A 20,576-nucleotide genomic window follows, 5' to 3' on the forward strand; every position below is an offset into this window, starting at 1 on the left:
CTTACGTGAGGCTCTGCAAGGTGGTCAGGTGCAGGTGTGAGGTAAGAACAGGCTCCTGGGGCAGCTCCCTACCCTGCAGGCTGGGCAAGCAGCTTTCAACGTGAACCAGCCCCGACCTGGTAACAGCTGAGGGCGGGTGAGGGCGCCCCTACCCTGGTGGTCCTCAGGACCATCCCAGGTACCTGGAACTGGCCCGCTGGGGTGCCCCCAACCAGAGCTGTAGACAGGGACCCTTCATGCCTATCCCACGTTTGCTGCGAGCACGTGGGGCAGGCCCGTCCCCCTTGAGGCCCCAGGGTCCTTGTCCCCAGAAAATCTGCACTGGCTCTGAATCCCGTGTTCACGCGGGGCCGTCTGTGGAGACCTGTCGCGGTGGGGTTTCCCTGAAGTGGAGCCTGATCCTAAGATGCGGGCACAGGTTGTTTGGGGGTGTGAGGGGGCAGCAGGGACAGCCATACCGACACAGCATCGAGCCGGTCCCCCCGCGGACGGTCTGAGCAGCCATGCAAGTTGCATCTCAGAAGGTTCTTTCCAAAGTGAGGGAGGACAGAGGCCTCTCTCCTGCGCTCCCCATACCCCACTGGCTGAGGGCCACCCCGAGGGCGTGCTAAGTCTCCTGCACTTCTGGGCAAAAAGCCCTCCAGGGCGTTAGAGAGAGCCACGAGGCCAAAGAGCAGAGAAGCTCTTTGAGGGGTGCTCAGGGGGGACCCCTATCCCCCCCCACAGGACCCCTATCCCCCCCCACAGGACTGCCCGCTTCAGGGAAGTGGCACAGACATGCAGGATGGGCATGGAAAACACATGCTAGGTGCCCACTGCACAACAGGGGCCGTCTGGGCTTCTCTGGCTGGGGGGCACTGGAGCCCACCCGTTTGCACCCCATCTCCTCCTGGCAACTGGCAGGGCCCCTCCAGAACCCCCCTAGGGATCCTGGTGGTTTACAAACACTGCTGTGATGCTTCTTGCAACCTGTCACTGACTTTCTACGGTTCTCAGGCCAGATACTACCAGCATCACCCGCGCGCCCAACACCCGCCCTGAGAGCCCCTCCGGAAGCAGGCCGTGGTCTTGGAGGTGCTTCCCCGGGGACGGAGCTGCCCTGCCAAGGCAGATGGGAACCGCGGCGCGCTGTCCCCTCGGTCCGCTCCCACCCCACACCCCTGCACTTCCGTGCCTAGCATTTTCATGTATTTTGAGCTGGAAATTACCGAAATCCTCAGTGCTGCTGAGGTAGTCGTCTTTATTTCCAGAAACCCATCAAGCTCTGTGCCTGGAAAGGACTCAGGACAGTCCACGCATTCCCCCAGCTGCCCACAAACGCAGCCACTCCCAAGCCACATGGGGAGCTGGATGAATCCAAGACCCTCAGGGGAGGAACGCCCCTGCCCCTCTCAATACCCCACCTGAGCGTCTGAGAACTCCCATAATCAAAGAAGTCTGTGGACTCACCCAAATCATTCTTTCTGTTGTATAAAACCCTTCTTCTCGGTCCAGATGATGGACGGCTTAAAATACAGAAGCAAAATGAAACGTGAAGAGAAAAAAGATGCTCAGGGCATCAGGGAACTGGATTCTACACAAGGCTTTGCGCCGAGACAGGCTCTCTCCGTGCCTCAGTTTCCCTCTAGACCAGAGCACTGTTCTTCTGACTGTAGCTTGCAACGCACTGGTGGCTCATGGCATCAACTCAGTAGGTTGTGATGAGCATCTTTGTAATGAAATAGAATAGTAAACGTTAGAGGGCCTTGTGGTCAGGATAAATAAGCCCTCCTAGTTTTATATTTAGGTATGCATACACTGACTCACAAAGAAATTGCATTCTTGCTGTGGGTCACGGTCAAATTTTTGTTAAGTCACTGGATTAGAGGATATCTAAGGCCTTTGGGATTGTTTCTTCAGACAGAAAAGGATATTATAATAACGCCCTTGTGTCTTTTACGGTTGTGGGAATACACTGAGATGGCAGATGTGCAAAAACAGGAAGGAGGTCGTCTCACCCTGCACTGACAGGCATTGCTTCCCGAGGACCTGACACCCACTGACCCCCAGATTCAGCTCCGATGAGAGAAGCAGGTCTTGGATCCTATTTCTAACTTGTGGCAGTAATGTTTCTCTACATATGGACCCTTCCAACATCTGTGGACGTCTGTACTCCGGGTTCCTAAATTGATTAGAAGCATCTAGCACACAGGTGATAAAAACGAGGTGCTGGGTAAGTACGCTGCCCAGGAGCTGGCGCGGTCACACGCAGTAGCTCACCCACGTGTGTATTCAGCACGTGGACTGGACCGTGGCTCTGGCCTGGGCACCCCAGGGAAAATGATGCATCCCCAGCCTGGAGGGCTTTACGCGGGGGCAGACGCGGGCGATAAGGAGGGAATCGTCACGGGAAACCGAAGAGAAGGAAACGTGGATTTATTGAGCACCCGTTCAAGCTGGGCGTGTCACTTACACACACACACTCGATGCCATTTATTTCAGAGCCAGAAGCTGGAAGCACACGTTTCCCAGCTCTGGCCAGCACCCCGGCCAGTTGCCCACCATCAGGAAAACACACGGGAGTGGTCTCTGGACCCCCTGATTTCAAAATTAGAGTGAAACCAACAGCGAGGGGCAGGGAGGGGTTCTGTCCACGGCTCAGAAGCCACAGTAACACACGGGGCTACTCTTCCCACACCAGCTTCCGCATCTTTGGTGCAGATGTGGGACTCCAGGAAGCTGCTGCGAGCCGTGCGACAGTGTTTCACTCCCACAGGTTTGAAACACCGAGGTGCTGAGTTGGCCCCAAAGGAGGGAGTCTGCGCCCTTCTGCGCGCGCTTCGCATCAGGAGGACAGGATGTTCTTCGTGTCTGCAAATTCTTTCTCTTCCTGCTTTACTTCTCTCTCCTGGGAAGTAGCGACTGGTGGATAATTTCTCCCCGGGCAACCTCTGGGCACAATCAAGAATAGAAGCCCATTGCCTCATTTTCTTAAAGTCTCCTTTTGAGGAAAGAGGTAAGTTTGGCAAGTGTCTGGTCGGGGTTTCATAGCACCGAGAGTTTCCTTAAAACTGGCAGCTACACTTCAAATGGGGGCTGTCAGATGAACGAGAACCAAACAGTCCCCTGCCCCACGAATCAAGTTTTCCCAACTTGAGAGGAGAGGGGAAAAACTCGAAAAGCATTACCATATGAAATAATAATAATAATTAACAACAACAATAATAATAATAATAATCTGACCGACCGGCAGCATCTGTTGGTTTTAATAATGTTGAGGTCTCTCAAGAAAATAAGACAAAAACAAATGATAAAAGAAAGAAAGAAAAAACACACAAGGCTGAAATGTCTCAAGACCTCTGCTTCCCATCGGGCTCTGCGTTCAAGTTTCAGAAATCCACCGCCGACTCCTGGCATTCGGGACTCTTCTAGGGGCCCTTCACATTACCAGGTCGAGCAGCAGCGAGGCTGGCGAAGTAGGCACACTGGGAGGGGTCACACTGGCCAGGGGGGCCGGGGGGTCCTGGGGGGCCAGGGTGTCCAGCTGGTCCTGTCTCCCCTTGAGGACCGGGACCCCCGGGCAGCCCATCTTTGGCGTAGCCAGGTTCCCCGGGTTGACCTGGCCCAAGGAGCAAAAGAAACAGGAGGTGGTTCAAGTTCGTTCTGGAGCAAATGAGCCTGATCTCGCTACTTCCATTCAGTGTGAACTGAAGACTCAACAGCCTCAGAGCATCCCACGGTCTGGGCACCCTGGCTGGAGAGAGGAGGAAATGTGGACACCTTGCTTTGCAGGAAAAGGGTTGCCTTAACGGTTTGGACTAGGACAGTAATCAGGGTGCCATAGGAGAGAAATAAACAAGGGGAGATGGAGGCCAGGTAGGGAACGCATCCTCTGTTACAAGGAAAAGAGAAACCAGACCGTCTGTGTCTGGTTCTAGGAGGTGCATCCGAGTTGGGACACCAAGTCCTTACCATTAACCGTCAGCCGCAATTCATGTATCCTTGGAGATACCTAGTCACATTCCATTAGCCAGTATCTAAATGGTCCCATTTATTCTGTAGTTTCTAGGCTTTATCTATATGTTAAATTGGAACCACATACATGGACTACATTAAACTACTCTGCAAATCAGAGTCAAAGACAATGTAAGTAGGAAGTAAGTAACTGAGAGCCCAAAATTTAGATCCAGAAAATACTACCTAAGACAAACTTCCTTTTTTTTGTTGGTTAAATCTTTTTTTTCTTTAACTTTTAATTTTATATTGGAGTACAGTTGATTAACAATGTTGTGTTAGTTTCAGGTATAGAGCAAAGTGATTCAGTTATACATATACGTGTATCCTTTTTCAAATTCCTTTCCCATTTAGGCTGTTTACTTAAAACAAACTTCTATGCCTCCATTTATTAAGCATCATAATATCATATGTAATCAATCTCCCTTTTTGCTTTGGCAACTGGGAAGCTCAGTGCTAAGTGTTGTAGTTAACCTTAACAGTGATATTCTTCCTTAAGCCTTAGTAATCACCTTGTTAGAAAATCTGAGTCCCTCCATAAAATAAACAAAAAGTAAACTTTTCTCTTTAAATGATCTTTGGACATTGCATGAATTCTGTTCATGCTTTAGTAGTAGTTATTTAATCTATTGTATTCCTGTCTCGACTGAGTTTTGAGCCAGCAGTGCTGTTCATTCCTTCAGGTGGGAACCACTGACATCTAGTCATCATCTCAGCCTCATGTTGGTACAATTATCTCCCCCATCACAATGCTTTCTGTTCGGCCTTGTAATCTTTATTTGGAATTGCCTTATTTTTAAAATATTCTTAATATTTTAAGCTACTGAAAAGTAGGCAAGCATCACAAATATGTATAATGTGTGTCTAGTTATCTTCTCTCATGAGAATAACATTTCCACCATAGGAAATTTGGAAAATCAAGAAGATATAAGTACTAAAAATAAAATGACCTGCAGGCCTAATATTCAGAAATGACCACGGGGAATCATATAAAGTAAAATTAAATAAAAATAGAAGCCTCAGTGAGGTGGAGTTTGATAACAATTCAGTCTGAGTTCTTCCACACCTCATCTCGGAGTGCGATACTGCTGTGTTCTAGAGTTAGTCCCATACAACCATTAGTTAGGGTGGCCAGCTTGTCCAGGTTTCAAAACTCAAAGGGCATGTCCCAGGAACCCCAGAGCCCCAGAAAGGCCAGGACGGCTGGCCACCCTGCCACGTGGCCAGCATTCTCCAAAATGTGTTCTGAGAATAGTAACAGGGTATTACATTACATAGTGAAAGAAAAAGCATCCTACATTCAAGTGAGTTTGGAAAATGTTGGTTTAACTGAAATAAACATTATTATTTTATGCAAGGTCCCTTAGCACTGCACCAGAGAAGTTAATTCGTACTAGGCATGTCTGAAAGAGAAGCACGGTCCCCAGCACTGTCCTGACTTATTTAAGGTCAAATCAGTTTTCTTCAGGACCATTTCACAGGACTTTTAATTCACGGGACACACCTCAAGAACTCACGGGATATACTACAGTTAGCACGGTGAGCCAAGAAGCTGACGTCTTAGAAAGATGTAATAAAACAAATCTGGGTTCCGCCTCGTCAGTAGTTAAGGCAGCCCTTTCTCCCAGCCGCTCCCAAGGCCCCTGGCGATGCAGGTGGGAGGGCTGCCCCGTGTGGCCCACTCGCTGCTGGCAGGCCCTTCCCCACCTGAGAGCCCAGCGCCCGCTCCTACCTGGGATCCCGGCGGGTCCCACCTCGCCTCGGAGGCCAACTCCAGGTTCACCTGGGTCACCTCTGGCTCCTCGCTCACCTGGTGAGAGAAACATGCATCTTTGATGGTAGAGACCCAGGACGGTGGCAGAGAGAGGGAGCCCCACCACACAGGGGGCAGGGCCAGCACTGCTGGTGTGCTTTCCACGGCTCGCACGCCCCTCACACTCGCACCCCTAGCTCCCGTCCACACACTCACACGCACACTCAAGCACACACTCGCACCCCTAGCTCCCGTTCACACCCACACTCACACCCCTAGCTCCTGTTCACACACTCACATGCACACTCAAGCACACACTCGCACCCCTAGCTCCCGTCCACACACTCACACCCACACTCAAGCACACACTCACACCCCTAGCTCCTGTTCACACATTCACACCCACACTCAAGCACACACTTGCATTCAGAAAGACGCCCATGTGAACACCAAAATAATTGGACACTCCTTCCAAACATTTGCTCAAATACACATATATACACGTAAACATTCACTCAAGTGCGTAACTACCCAATTACACATACACATATGTACATTCGCACATATATTAGCAAAAATATGCATACACTGATAAACACATCAAACACAGGCACCCAAATGTCCACACCCACACTCTCTTGTATACAAACACATATTCCCATCCACATCCACTCACATACGCCTACTCTTCACCATGTGCTAAAAGCATTTTACTTGAACCTTTATCAAGGAGGAGCTGGGTGATAAACAAACCTGCATGTACGTAAGACACAGCTCTACTCTCAGGAAGCTTGAATTCTAATAAGACAGATGAAGCAGGGCACAAAGAAATTCTAACGTGAAGCAGAATCAGACAAGTCCTAATAATCACAGGAATTTAAAATCCTAATAGATGTTCAGAAGAAAGAGGGTTCATTCCCCCGGGAGAAAATCTGAGATTATATTGGGTTAATACTACACAAACTTGATTAAACTGTCTCTCTCAACTTTTTTTTCATCATTCCTTTTTTTTTTGCTATGTTGCTTCCAGAATATTTCCTGTATGCAACATATGATATTTTCTTTTATAATCCAAATTGAAATTTTGCTAGTTCATGGAGATTTTAGGCCACTCTTATTTATTGTTATGATTACTACATTTGGTCAGTTTTTTGTCATAGTCTGATGTTTTCTATGCCTTATGTTTTCTTGTTGACATTGATTTCATGTATTTTGTTTTACGAACCAAAAGAAGTAGGACTCGGACACGAACTTAACAAAAAGTTCAGTAGGAGAAACATTACAAGGAATAAATCAATGAATAAAGAATTAAGAGGGAATTCCCTGGTGGTCCAGTGGTTAGGACTCCGAGCTTTCACTGCCTAGGGCGTGGATTCAATCCCTGGTCGGGGAACTAAGATCCCGCAAACCTTGCAGCAACCAAAAAAAAAAAAAAGAAAGAATTAAGGAATGGAAGATTGAAAGAGGAAGATGTTAGGGGCATGCATTCCCCCCACCTCAGTCACCAAGTGCCGGCTGAGATCACAGCACCCACCACATGCTTATTCCTTGCCAGGGAGAAAGGGTGAATGATCAGGTGGGTGAGTCTGGGCTCACGTCCTTTCCTGCCCTTTCACATCTGTCTGCCTGCAAAGAGAGTGGCTGCGACCTGCTTCCACAGTGCGCTGTGGTAAGTGGGGCAGGCGCTGCCCCTTGAAGGACAGACCCCCTGTTGCCAGCAGCAGCTGCGTCCAGGTCAGGCAGCTCTCTGAGAGCAGGAGAGTTGGCAGCCATGTCCAGCTTTAGCTCAAACCACCTTATTCACATGTAAGCTGCTGTTCAATGCCCATTTGCCCAGAGCTTAAAGGTCTGATATCCTCACTGACTTCCCAACTCGAAAGGAGAAAAGGGGCATTTCGTGCTACTCCCTGGAACTCGAGCAGTGGAGATGGAGAGAGAAAAGACAGTAGGAGGAAACAGACTCAATGCTCCTGGCAGAAGCATCATTTTGCAGAAGTGTCAAGTATGAAACCCTCTTCTGCATACGAAGAAATTACAGGATGCCACAATGCAGGGTGCTGGCAGGCTGCAGGGCAGAAGAATGGGCTGAACCACGCATATTCAGTGGCACGCATGCCACGCACCCTGGTTCCTCCTCAGCCCTCGTGTCGTGTACAAAGCGCACCTTCCTGGGTCCTCACTCACCTTTGGGACCTATGGGCCCAGAGGGTCCCTCCAGACCCCCTTGCCCAGGCCGTCCTGGCTCCCCCATGGGGCCTGCCCGACCTGGAAGCCCATCTTTTCCAGGGGGCCCTGGGGGCCCGGGTCTGCCTTGAGAGGCCTTGGTGTGCGCTGAGGGCATCTGGGCCAGGAGGTAGGCGAGTCTGGCTGTGGAGCAGGAAAAACAGAGAGACAGTTCATGAAGGAGGGTTGCCCCAAAGACAGGATGGCAGCTCACTGCCAAGCTCAGCCCTGGGGAGACAGTAACAGCTGCAAAACAAGAGTAAGAGAAATTACATCGAGAGCACACTGCACGGCACCTGTACCTACAGCCGTGGCCTCTGGAGCCAGGCAGCCTGGGCTGGGGTCCCCAAGCAGCCGCTGCCGGCCGCGTGGCCCTGGGCGAGCTACCTGACCTCTCTTAGCCTTCGTTGCCTCTTCTGCAAAATGGATGCAATGAAATAACCACCACCCCACCGGGCTGGTGTGAGGATGGAGCAGATGGGACAAGGCACTGAAAGTGCTCCTGGAACAAGCTAAGTGCTGCGTGGACATCGCTGCTACGATGGAGGTGGCACTGACAGCAGTAATAGCAGCAGCAGAAGTTGTTGTTGTAATTGTCAGTTTGGGGAAACTGAGGCCGGTGGGGGTGGGTGGGATTTAAGTGGCTTACACAGAGCAGCTTAGGGGTTTCTCCTCTCTAAGTGCTTAATTCCTCATCTATAAATGAAGGGCTGGATATGATACCACTAATGATCCTTAGGCATCTGAAACGTGAAGATTACAGAACTGATTCAAAAGCCCCAGAGGTCCCACTGCCGGCTGCCACGCCCCCTTCTGCACTGGGCATACGGAGCCCGCCCGAGGGCCAGCACGGGCTTCTGCTCTGCTGGCCACACGGCCCAGACAATCAGGCCAAGCCCCTCATCTCGCAGGTGGCGTGACCCAGCCCAGAGAGGCATGTTGACACCCTCCCGGTACCCTGGTGGCAGAACCAAGGCAGAGTCGGGGGCTTCTGACAGCCTGCTGGGTCGGCTTCCCACGGCAGCCCCTCATCGTCTCACGCAGGGAAGCGGGAGGGCTGTGCTCTAGCACTGAGACCCGGCCTCACGCCTCACTTCTCTGAGCCTTGATTCTCTCATCTTGAAAGTGGAGCTGATGTTTCCCCCTCGAAAGATTATTTGGAAGAAAGGACTCAAGCCCAGCAGACGCTCCAGTTAAACTAGTTCAAAACAGGGCTTGTCTCTGCCCAAGGGCTGGAAACTCCTCACAGGTGGAGGCCCTTCCTGTCACCGATAAATCCAGCCCTCAGAGAGCAGACCGTGGGGATCGCCACACGGGCGCCCTCAGGACCCACCCCGCCGGGTGGGGGTCACCATTCCAGCCTTTGGTTTCCTCTCCACCAACCCCAGCTCTGTGCTGTCCACTCCGGGGAATCGTCTTTGGTTCTCCTGCGTAGGGAGACAGACCATGCTCACCTGGACACGCCAAGAGGGCAGGGAAGAGGGTCATCTTGTTCAGTGCTGCGTCCCCTACCCCACTTAGAGTCTGCCATGTGCCAGGCGCAGAATAACTGTCTGAGACACCACCACGTGAATAAACACGTCCTTCCCGCTTGTCCATCCGTGCCTGGGAACAGCAGTGGGTTTCCGATCTTCCCTACTACAGAGTTGTCTGTGACTTTCTTCCCCTAACACTTTCCCACACATAGGGCAGTGGGCATGGTCACTGGTCCAAAGAACATGACGGTTAAGAGCCTGGATTCTGCAGCTCGGTTACCTGCATGCAAACGCTGGTCAGACACTTACCAGCTCTTCGGCCTTGGTTACGTTCCTCAGCATCTCTGACGCTAACAATCACACGCGCCTCACAGGCTCACCGAGGCTTCCACGGGTTAACATGTGTTGAGCGCTGAGGACTCCACCCGACATAGGGCCGGCCCCGCATGCTCGTGTTATTACTGTTACCTTCCCATCTCTCTCCCTTCCTGAGCACCTGCCGTGTATGGGGCTCATGCAAGACTGGGATTTCACCGTAAATCCAGTGCAGTAGGATTAAAAGGCTTCTAGTTCCTTGAAAGCACTGTGTGTTCCGGCCCCCTCAGGGGCTCGGCACACGCTGCTCCGAAGGCCTGGGATCCTGTCCCTGCTTTCGGCTCACATGGCCCCTCCTCCGGGAAGCCCTTCCTCACCTGTCCGCCCCCTGAGCTATCCTAGGTACTTTCATCCTTCCTCTTCAACACTCCCTGTGCCAAATTAAACCACAGGCATTTCTTACTGTACTGAAGCCGCCTTGTCTGTTTATGTCTCTGTCTCTTCCCCGGGCTGTGAGTTCTAACTAACAGACCCGCTGCAGGCCTGTCGGGGCTGCTTCCTCATTAGATAAACAACTGCGTGCACGGAAGAAATGAAGGATCGTGAGAAGCTTGTTCTGTAGATGCTGAGCTTCCTGGAGGTAGTCAAGCAGCGGCAATTCAAGCTGCCCTGAGGAGAAGCTTGGAGCGGGATCTGTGCCAGAGAAGGCTGGCTGGAGCCTGCAAGGGGCGCCTCAACCCTGATTGCTGCTGGAGCTGCTCTTAGGCTGCCTTTTCCAACCAGGCTACAGAAGTCCCGAAGGATGAGTGAACGGACTGCTTCCTGGGGCTCTTAAAAGCACCCAGGACCCGACCTACACGGCTGTGATAAAGCCCAGCTACTCACTTTCCAGCTGCTTCTCCACTTCTTCTTGGATGAGCCGCCGCAGGATGTCCATGGATGGAGAGTCCCCCTAGGAGGGAGGGAAGGCGGAGTCGTTCATCCTCCCAGGAACCCTTGCCTCCTGAGACCTGCGATGGCTCGGGAAGCCACGACGGTCACAGCCCCATACACCACAGCTCCCTAGTTCAACCCCTTTTACACCTGGAGCCGTCTGCCCGCTCCCCGCCATGCAGGCAGCGTTATCCCGTCATGTACGGCGACCCCTTTCTCTCTGGGGCCCCTGCTCCCCCCGTCCCCGCACAGACCCCTTCCCCAGCTCTGGACCCGGGAGGTCTGCTCTGAGCCTCTCCCTGCCAAAATGCCATCTTCCTGCAGGACCCGCTCACAGGCTGCCTCCTGCATGAAATCGTGTTTGATTTCCTCCCACTGGTCACTTGGCTGCTCTGGTCCCCAGGGTCTGGCTTGCCCTGCTCTGGTCACAGAAACCGATGGGTCAGGGGGCAGAGAAGGCGGGCACCACCTCCAGGCGCCCACGGCAACGTGCGATTCTTAGACGGATCCGCGAGCAGACCTGCTGCCGCACCGGGCTCCCCCCTCGTCATCAGAGCCCTTCAGGGCGGTGTCCACTCCCAAGGCTGGGGGCTGTACTGTGCTCATCTCTGCAGCCCCAGCGTCTAGCACAGCGTGAGATGGGCTCTGTGTCCTTATTCTCTTGTTTGCCTTTCTGGTCAATAATCTTTTAGGTTAGTCCCAGAATGTCCACCACTACCCACAGCAGCAGGAGAACTTGGCAAAGACTCAGAGGAGGGGTGGGGGGCTGGCTGCCTGGCCTCTTTCACGGTGGTGGAAGCTCAGGCTGGCCACAGGCACCCTGGCAGGGACAGTGACACGGAACCTCAGAGCAGGCGGGGGCTCTGAAGACCACGTAAGCCTGTGCTCTGAGGAACCGGAGGGTCCCCCGAGGGCCACGCGGGCTGCAGAGGCGGGGTGGGGAGGTCACGGGGACCTGGCCACCAGCCCCCACTGACACGTCCACCAAGCTCTGCCTTTTCCTCTCTACAGCCAGCGTGTGCCGATGCTACAAGTCTGTGAAAAATAAGAGGTCTGCCACGGGAATACAGTATGTTCAAAGAAAAAACACTGCTCTAAACAAGCCTTTCCTTTTACGTTTGGGAAAAGCTGGACCCAAAGGGAAGAACGAGTACCCCAGACAGGCAGACAGGAGAGAGGCAGAGCCGGGCACGGGACGGACAGCCAGCCGTCCCCGCGGGAAGCTCTGATCACTGAGATCCGGCTGCACCTTCTCAGTGGCCTGCGGCACCAGGTCCTGGGGCAGAAGAGCGCGACAGCCCGAGGAGTGGAGCCTCGGGGGTGCAGCACACCGAGAGAGAGGGACGCTGCTCTGGAGCCCTTGTAAGCCATGCGGCGTTACCTCCTTTAACCATCGCAGCGAGCGTCGGGAGGGAGGTTCTCCTCGCCCCTTTCGAAGGCTCGGAGAGGAGAGGTCACCTGCCCCGGGTCATGCAGGTTACTGGGATCTGTAACCTGGTCCCTCTGAAGCCCACACACCTCACGGGCTTCCCCTTCAGTCCCAAGGAGCCCCAATATCCTTACCCTCAGTCCTGGAAATCCTGGCTGGCCCGGGGGCCCCGGCGGCCCGGCCGGCCCATTCTCCCCAGGTAGTCCCTGGGGGCCCATTAGGCCTGTGTGACCTTTGTGGCCTGGGATCCCAGGGTCTCCAGGCTGACCCTTCCCACCGGGAGGTCCTTTGTCACCTTTGATGCCAGGATCTCCCTAGGGGAGGAAAGAAACGCTTCAGTGAGCAAAGGCCTAGGAGGCGCCCCCAGGCCAGACAAGACGCGCGGCTACAGAAGGGACTCTGCCGGCCCCTTGCGTCCTCAGCGGTGGAAAGGAGACCTCGGCCCTGGCAGGCCCATGACTCAAGTCTGATGCCACAGACCAGGACACGAGGGCCCAGGGAGACAAAGCTACCTGCCCACATCACACTGCTAGTCTGCAGAGGACAAGACATGAGCTCTGATTTCCAAATCCCAGTCCCGTGCTCCGTCCCAGTAGCGCAGCTCCACCTGCCTGGCTAGAGAAGGCCAGCCGCTGAGCCCGGCTGCCGGAGCTTCTGGCCCACTTCAGGCCCAGCTTTGTTCTCCGTCAGCTGGAGGGATGGTGGCACTCGTCAGCCAGAGATGTCTCACCCGCAGGGAATCTGCCCCCTCCTCTCAGCCCAAGGGGGCCCGCAGAGGACGACACTGCCTGGGACCCCTTTCTCCCCATCGCTGGCCCAAGGACTGAAGTTCTGGATCAATGATCTGGGCGCCATGGCAACCACGGGACGGTCCAGTCCTCTGCCCTATCTGCTACCGGGTGTCTGACCAGCCAGCCTCCATTGTCGGAGAGTCTGAAAATACGGCGGCCAGGCTAACGGCCTCAGGGTGTAAAAACTCCACTGCTTGGAGGCAGCAGAGGGGGGGAAACAGCAAGAAAAAGACAAGCCACAGGTAACCAGACATGGGACATGGCTATGGGCGTGACCCAGAGCCACGGAAAAGGAAGACGGTGCAGTTATGAGACCATCTGCCACATACACGCACGAAAAACGAAAAGAGCAAAACGGTGGGAAAAGTCTGACACGTTGCAGGGGATCTAGTAATAGGCATGTTGACACGCACACCCCACGCGGTTCTGCGCACGGACTAGGGCAAGATGCAGAGGACGTGCACAGCAACCGACCTGGGGAGGGGACGGGGACCAGAGGGCCTGGTGTAAGGGCACCTAGTCTTCACTGCAGCCACTTTTCTGCAGTTCGTATTGTTTAACTACGTGTCTGTATTGCTTTTTCAACAATAACAGAAAGAGCAGTGAATTAAAAAAGGCATTTACCCAGATTTGAGGGGGTCACCTAAATTTCTCGAAGGTGATGCATTTCATGGGGACATTGCCATCCGTGGGTGATCTCAAGTTCAGGGGTCTAGGAGAGTCCTGGTGCCTCGTGCCCCTCAACGCCAAGGGCTGTGGTGTGGCATTTCCTGCTCTTTAAACGTCTCAACATCCCTTTGCCGTGAGAGGACTTGTCCCACGTTTCAAATGTTCTCTGGAGTCCAAGGCATGGGGAACCTGACCGCTATCTGGCAACGTTCCACGAAACAGGGGAAGGCCACTTAACTGGGGAAGGCAACTCGCCATTATTGACTCGGTATTCGAGAAGATTCTATGTACTGATTCAGTATCCAGAAGATTCATACTTGCCGTCTGAGTTCCCCGGCTCCCAACCCAAACTCCAGCAGCTCCCGGGGGCCAGCTGGCCAGCTGCTGGGTGGCAAGACCCTCAGTGCCCTCCCAGCTACGGCCCCTCCCCCGGCTCCAAGCTCAGGAACCAGCAGCCATGGGAATGATGTTCACTGGGAAGGGAGGAGGGAGAGAGATCTGTGGGGGTGAGAAGCCCTGATGCTCTCTGCCTCCATTTTGCTCTGGCCTGCAGGCAAAGCCAGCTCCTCACTCATCCAACTTGCAAGGAAAGCAGAGAGAAATTCTTTGCAGCACCACGGAAAACAAACGGAGGGTCGAAGCGGGGTGGTGTGCCGTCCGTGTCGGGCAACAGTGGGACGGTGTGACGGCTGGCCAAGCACAGGACCCTGGGCAGACGAGATGTCTAATTTCTCTGGAGGGAGCAGCAGTTGGCAGCGGTGAGAGAATGCCCCCTCCCCTCACCGGCGTTTCTTCCAAAAAAAAAAAAAAAAAAAAAAAGTGATTTTTTTCTTTCCTGTTGTTTTTTGGAGGAATGCAATGTAAAGAAGGGCTTTCTGAGCGCAGCGCCAAGGCGATTCATTATGGGAAAATCTGTTCCCTTGTCACCTCCAGGAACAGATCTGGCTCCTGGCAAATTGGCACTTTGGGCTCCAAGCGTGTCACACACAGGCGTTCGCACACGGAGAGGAGAGACGGAAATCTGTCAAAGTCTGGGCATGCTCGCCTTTGAATTTGTAATTGCGATGACTTTACTGCTTAAAATAACAACCAAAAAACCATGACAAAAGCCAACATCACTGACTACAACTTCGGGAAAAGCCTCCCGTTGGGGGCTCACAAATTTCCGGGGGGAACAGAGAACAGAGAGGCCACCACAGGAGCCGCTCCGCAGGCCAGGCTGCTTCCTAAAGCCTTGGACACAGTCCCCCTGCCCCACTTACCCTTTCTCCTCTGGGTCCCGGCTCTCCCGGCTTCCCAGGGGTCCCCTGCAATGAAACCAAAGGAGGGTGGTCACTTAACCAGGGCCACCCCATCTGCTCGGGCATCCCTCTCTGCCCTTCTCGGTTCTTCTCGGATCCTGTGTGCTGAGGGCAAGGTGTCCTGGAGAAGGCAGGTCCTCCAAGAGTCCTGCTCCGGCCCTGGTCACGCCCTCCCGCTGTCTACACGCCAGTCACCCTGGGCTTGTGCTTCCTGAAACGTGCCTTCCCACACCTGCTCCTGTCCATCCTGAGGGCTGGAAGTGACCAGGGCCGGGGTGTCTCTGTTGACAGGAGGCACAGAGCCGAGGCTTGAACTAGAAACTGACATGATCTCACGTTTGTTCTACGAAGGTCACTCTGGCTGGTGAGTGGGGAAGGAGTGGGGCGGGGGGCAGGCTGGACACAAGGAAGCCAGTTAGGAGGTCACTGCAAACGTCCAGGTGAGAGATGATGGCGGTCTGCGTTAGGGTCCAGCGGGAGAGATGGAGAGAGATGGGCCGAGCTGGGAGGTATCGTGGAGTCAGAATGGACAGGACTAGCTGATGGACTGGGTGCGGAGAGCCACAGACAAGTCAGAGACATCACACGATGGTACCCTGGGCTGGCTCCCTAACTGGTGGGCCCTACGCAGAGTGAAGACGTGGAGCCTCATTCAGAAAGCATTAGGATTTCCGGACAGCAACAGCAGAACACAGCACGCGTGGGAGCCCTGCTAGGCCCAGGGCCCCATGAGACAGCACGTGTCGCCCGCCCACGAAGTGAGCCTGTGTCTCCCACAGGAAAGGGCACCAAGAGGAGAAGAGGGGTGCACAGTACTTGCCTCCTTGCCTGGGACTCCCTTCTCTCCCGGCTCACCCTACGACACAGAACACAATATCAGTGAGCTCTGCGGCACCGGCACGTTGCAGATAACACGACTGTCTTTACAACAGACATTTTCACCCAAGTCACGCTCCAGCACAGACAGCGATCAAAGGGCCAGCCGGGGAGATTCCCCAACAGCGTTCTATGCTCACCTGCGGCCCACGGGGACCCAGGAAGCCAGGGAGCCCTGGGCTGCCGTTTTCTCCTCTGGTTCCCTTCTGGCCCTGCAGAGGGAAAGCAGGGCATTAATTCTTCAAGGTCAAGTGTCAACTCAAGAAGATTCAGAAACCTCGTAACCCCTCTGTACTCTGAAGACCTGGCACGTGAACAAAATAGAAGAGCCCTTTCCTGAAACGGAGGGGCTGGGCTGGGGAGAGATGGGGTACTGTGAGCACCCCACGGGGTGCGGGGGCAGAAGGAGAGTCTCCTGCAAACAGTGAACGTCTCTCCCATTCGAAGCAACAGAAGCAAAATGGGACAAACATTAAACAAAACACCTTGCTGTGTACGGGGCCCCCCAACTGTGCCTCTTGCCCTTCGGCCCGCTCGTCCCATGGTTTGGCAGGCGCACTTTGGGGGAAAGGTGTTCGGGAATTTTAGTTTTAACCTTTCTGGGCTGCCACCATACGTGGGTCAGCTCTTCTGGGGTCAGCTCTGCACTGGGGATGGATCGGTCCCAGGACCCAACCCCGTCCTGTCTGTGACGTCTCAGCGGAGGCAACAAGACTCCCACGATGGTTCCTAAGGAATGTCACTACGTGTGCTGAGGAGTTAGATGCCTTAACACGGCTGTCCCTGGTCCAACAGGCAGATGGGGTTCTATCAGGACCACCAGATGCCCCGTTTGCCTGGGAGATGATGGGTTTCCCAGGATGCAGGATTTTCAGGGCTACAAGCAGGAAGTTTCCTGGGAAATCAAGACTGACGGGTCACCCTAATTTCCACAGTGACAACAGTCAGCTGGCCAGACTGTTCTGCCCATTACCCCATGCATCTGTCGCTTGAACAACACACCACAAAGGTGGCCTTCTCAACAGGGTTGCCAATTTTACCAAATAAATATACGGTAAGGCTGGGCTGGGAGGAGACTAGCAGACAGGCTGTCACTTATCCACCCCTAGACCCCATCAAGGACCAATGTTCCCCACCATGTCTCCCCATCTACCAGACCTGAACCCCAAATCCAGAACCTGCTACCCAGTGCCCAGGACTCTGCTGATGACTCATGTCACCCTCTTTCTACTACCTACCCGTTGTTAGCTCTTGCTAACACCTGCTCACCGGCAGGAGGACCCTCTTCAGCCGAACCTGTGTTACAGGCATCGTCACGAGGCACCCTTGCCCTGTCTGAGATGGTAAGGGTCGGTCAGCCTGACCTTGTCCTTCCATCATCTAAAAACATCCATCAACTACCATGCAACCTTATTACACATGTGTTTTTTAGTCTTCAGTAGTTTTGTCCTGTTGGATGTCTATGGTCATAGACAACAGAGAGCCAAGTGCAGAATCACGTGTATTTTAAGCTTTGAGAGACACCGTTCGCGGCTCCCCTTTCCTCCAGCCTACTCCTGCCATCCAAACACCATATTTTCCCACTGAGGCTTCTGGAAACAGAGACCAGACAGTCTGTGATGTAAACCACACAACCTTTCAAAGACTGCCCTGATTCCGTCACAGCAGTGGGACAGTACTCACGGGATTGCCTGGAGTGCCATGGTCTCCTGGAGATCCAGGCGATCCGTTCTTACCCTGGTGGAAGAAACAGAAGAGAGAATTCTGCCAGGACCTCACAGAGCAGGACAGTGGGACAGAGAGACTGCTGGATGCGGAGGGCCTGATGTCACACATACAGCTGTTACAGACCAGCGTGGCTCCAAGTCATTACTTAGAGGATGCGCCCTGATCAGAAGGCTGTCGCGCCCTTCCTCTGGCCACTGGGGATCACGGACCGTGGGCATGGAGGGCACCCTGAACCCTCACAGGCCGCTGACTCAGGATGGGAGGCTGGATTTGAGCCATTGTGGCCCCATCAGGGGAGAGTGGGGCACCACCTGGTGAGTCAAACACATGTGACCTGCCGCCCCCCACGTTCTTTCCGTAGGAGCCTGAAGACACAGTTCACGGCCACGGCCACGAGAGGCGGAGAACATTGGATATGATGTCAGAAAGTCCTGGGTTTAAATCCCCGCCGGAAGCTCTCGCCAGCTGCGTAACCTGGACCCAGAAAGCCCATATATCTGCCTTGCAGGTTTACTCACTCATTCATTGATTCCATTACTCACTCAAAATATATGTACATGCACACAAGCTATGCAAAATAAGCAAGATGCAAAGATGAAGTGTGTAACAAGCGTGCATTCTGTCTGTGTGCTAGTAGGTATACTGAAAATACTTTCAAAGATACACAAAATGCTATTAACAGTGGCTCCCTCTGGAGTGTGGGATGAGGGGATGAAGAGGGAATTTTCTCTTTACTTTCTAACATTCCATCCTGTATGACCCTCGCACCCTTATCACGGGTCACATTTATGCTCATATATACAGGCACATAGACATTACAGCAGCCCCTATGACAAGGGCCCTGGGTTAAATGGGATACGGCAGGTGCTTCTTCTGACACAGAACCAGGAATGTAAGTATTTATCTTCTACATCCCTCTCCCATATTCGCTCAGGCTGCTCTTGGATTAGAGAAAGATTCACTTAAGTACATGTATGGGCAGAGATAATATTCAAAATATTTATTAACCACATGGCGTGTTATGAGTTAAATTGTGTCCTCCCACCGCCAACCCATATGTTGAAGTCCTAATTCTCAGTATGTCAGAACCTGAACTTACTTGGAAATAGGGTCCTTGCATACGTAATTAATTAAGATGAGGCCATACTGGAGTAGGAGGGGCCCCTTATCCAATATGACCGGTGTCTTTATAAAAAGGGGACTTTTGGACCAGGGACACGGCCTCAGGGAGAATACCATGTGAAGGTGAAGGAGGAGGCTGGGGTGATGCTTCTATGGGCCAAGGTTGCCAGAGCTTGCTTGCAAATCACCAGAGGCTAAGGGAGGCCTTCTGAGGGACGATTCTTCCTCACAGCCCTCAGAAGGAACCCATTCTGCTGGCGCCTTGATCCTGGACTCCTAGCTTACAGAACAGTGAGACAATAAATGTCTTGGATTTCTAGCCTCCACACCTGAGAGACAATGAATTTCCGTTGTTTAAGCCACTGCGTTTGCGGTTCTTTGCAACGACAGCTCTAGTGAACTCATACAGGGCACGCCCTGAACGCCAGCATGCCCTAAAGCTAGAGCATGATTGGAGGGGAAGTCCTACGGCGCTCCTGCCGTGCCGAGTGGGTTGTGGGTAGGCGGTCCCAGAAAAGAGCCCGGAGAGTGTGTCCTAGGCCACTAGGGGGGCTTAGGGCAGTGGCTATTTACCAACTGCTAAGACATTCTGTCATTTTTTTTACAACACATAGGGCTGTACCAGGATGAACCAAGCAAATATTACCATGGTAGCAGCCCTGCCAAAGCAGGGAGCAGGTTAGTCTCAAAGCAAAACTCACCGGTAAGCCCCTCAGTCCTCGGGGACCCTGTGGCCCTGTGGGTCCAATGTCACCCTGGAACAGAGAGAGATCACGTTATCCAGAGTCGCCGCATGAAGACGGCAGAGACACCGTTTCAAATGTGGACCAAACTTCACCCAGTTACCCAAGAGGACCAAATGGTGCCCAAACCGTCTCATCGTCAGTCACCAGTTATTCTGAATACGAACAAACTCACTTCCTGCAGCTGAATAAATCCCTGTCCCCACGGGGATTTCGGGGGGCTCCATCTGGAACTAAGGCAGGTAACAGGGAAGAGAACTTCTCTTGGTGTCCTCTCCCTGAGTCTGGACAGTCACCTGGGGCTACTCCTGCCTCAGTCCTCACAGTAAGAAAAACTCCACCTGGAAGGTGTAGGGAACCTTCCAGGGTGCCAGGCAGTGGGGATTCACCACCACCACTTACGTGGTCTTCCAGGCAGCCTCCCGACAGGGTTGTAGTTCTCCCCGTGTAATGAATGAAAAAAAACAGAAGCTTGGCCATGCTCCTACACAAATTAGACTGTAGAACACCCCAGAAGATGGAGTTTTTAAATTACAAGTCAGAGAGCTAAGAAGGGGGGAAGAAGGCATTTGCACCACGGGCTGGCATCCTGGGCTGCTGTCCCAGCTGCAGCCTGACCTGCTGGGCGAGCTGAATCCCAACCACGCCCCTGCCTGGGGAGCTCCCTTCAGGCCCTGTACTGTAAACTGAAGTGAGCAGGGTTGGCAAGACCAGGATTTTCCAGCTGCCCTTCAGCACCTGAGAGGCACCTTTAGGGGACAGGGCTGGGCAGAGGCCCCGCTTGGGGTCGAGGCAGCTTTTCTGCTTTGAACCTAGTGAGAGGCCTCCACACACTAGGCTGGGGTCTGTGCAACAGATCCCACTGCTCAGGAAAAGCACAAGAACTAGATCGGATTCCTGCTAAGATCCTTCCCTGCTCCATCGTCTCATGACAACAGGTCAGCCGAGGAGACAACACAGGACAAGCACCCGGGGGCAGCGGGCACTTCGCCAGGGCTTAAAGGCAGGTCCTGAAGGATGCAAGGGGGCGGGCATGGGCCCGCCTTGGACCTGAGGACCGTGTGCCCGTGCTCCTGACCCAGCACCCACTCCCGGGAGGCCAAGCTGTGTCCGCACATGTCGGATGGCCCTGCAGGCTGTCACGTCCCCAGGCCAGTGCCCTGTGGGGATGCAGAGCTAGAAGATCTGGACTCCACACTGCTTCCTCCTGCCTCTGACTCTGTGT

The 20,576-nt window shown here is 53.5% G+C and overlaps 1 protein-coding gene across 1 annotated transcript in view; it reads right to left on the reverse strand.

Annotated features, from left to right (window-relative positions):
* Nucleotides 1-2,417: 2,417 nt before the first annotated feature.
* COL22A1 (collagen type XXII alpha 1 chain) overlaps nt 2,418-20,576 on the reverse strand; it is a 268,416-nt gene continuing 250,257 nt past the window's right edge. Inside the window, exons 55-64 of the mRNA XM_030875888.2 lie at nt 19,310-19,363; nt 17,442-17,495; nt 15,899-15,970; nt 15,703-15,738; nt 14,844-14,888; nt 12,256-12,435; nt 10,645-10,711; nt 7,931-8,113; nt 5,726-5,803; nt 2,418-3,598 (exon numbers count right to left, since the gene is read on the reverse strand). Coding sequence (XP_030731748.2) covers nt 3,408-3,598; nt 5,726-5,803; nt 7,931-8,113; nt 10,645-10,711; nt 12,256-12,435; nt 14,844-14,888; nt 15,703-15,738; nt 15,899-15,970; nt 17,442-17,495; nt 19,310-19,363 — 960 coding nt within the window. The 3' untranslated portion in view covers nt 2,418-3,407. The remainder of the gene's footprint in view (nt 3,599-5,725; nt 5,804-7,930; nt 8,114-10,644; nt 10,712-12,255; nt 12,436-14,843; nt 14,889-15,702; nt 15,739-15,898; nt 15,971-17,441; nt 17,496-19,309; nt 19,364-20,576) is intronic.

The sequence above is a fragment of the Globicephala melas genome, chromosome 17 (genome assembly GCF_963455315.2).
Source record: "Globicephala melas chromosome 17, mGloMel1.2, whole genome shotgun sequence".
In the NCBI taxonomy this organism is placed as follows: domain Eukaryota; kingdom Metazoa; phylum Chordata; class Mammalia; order Artiodactyla; family Delphinidae; genus Globicephala; species Globicephala melas.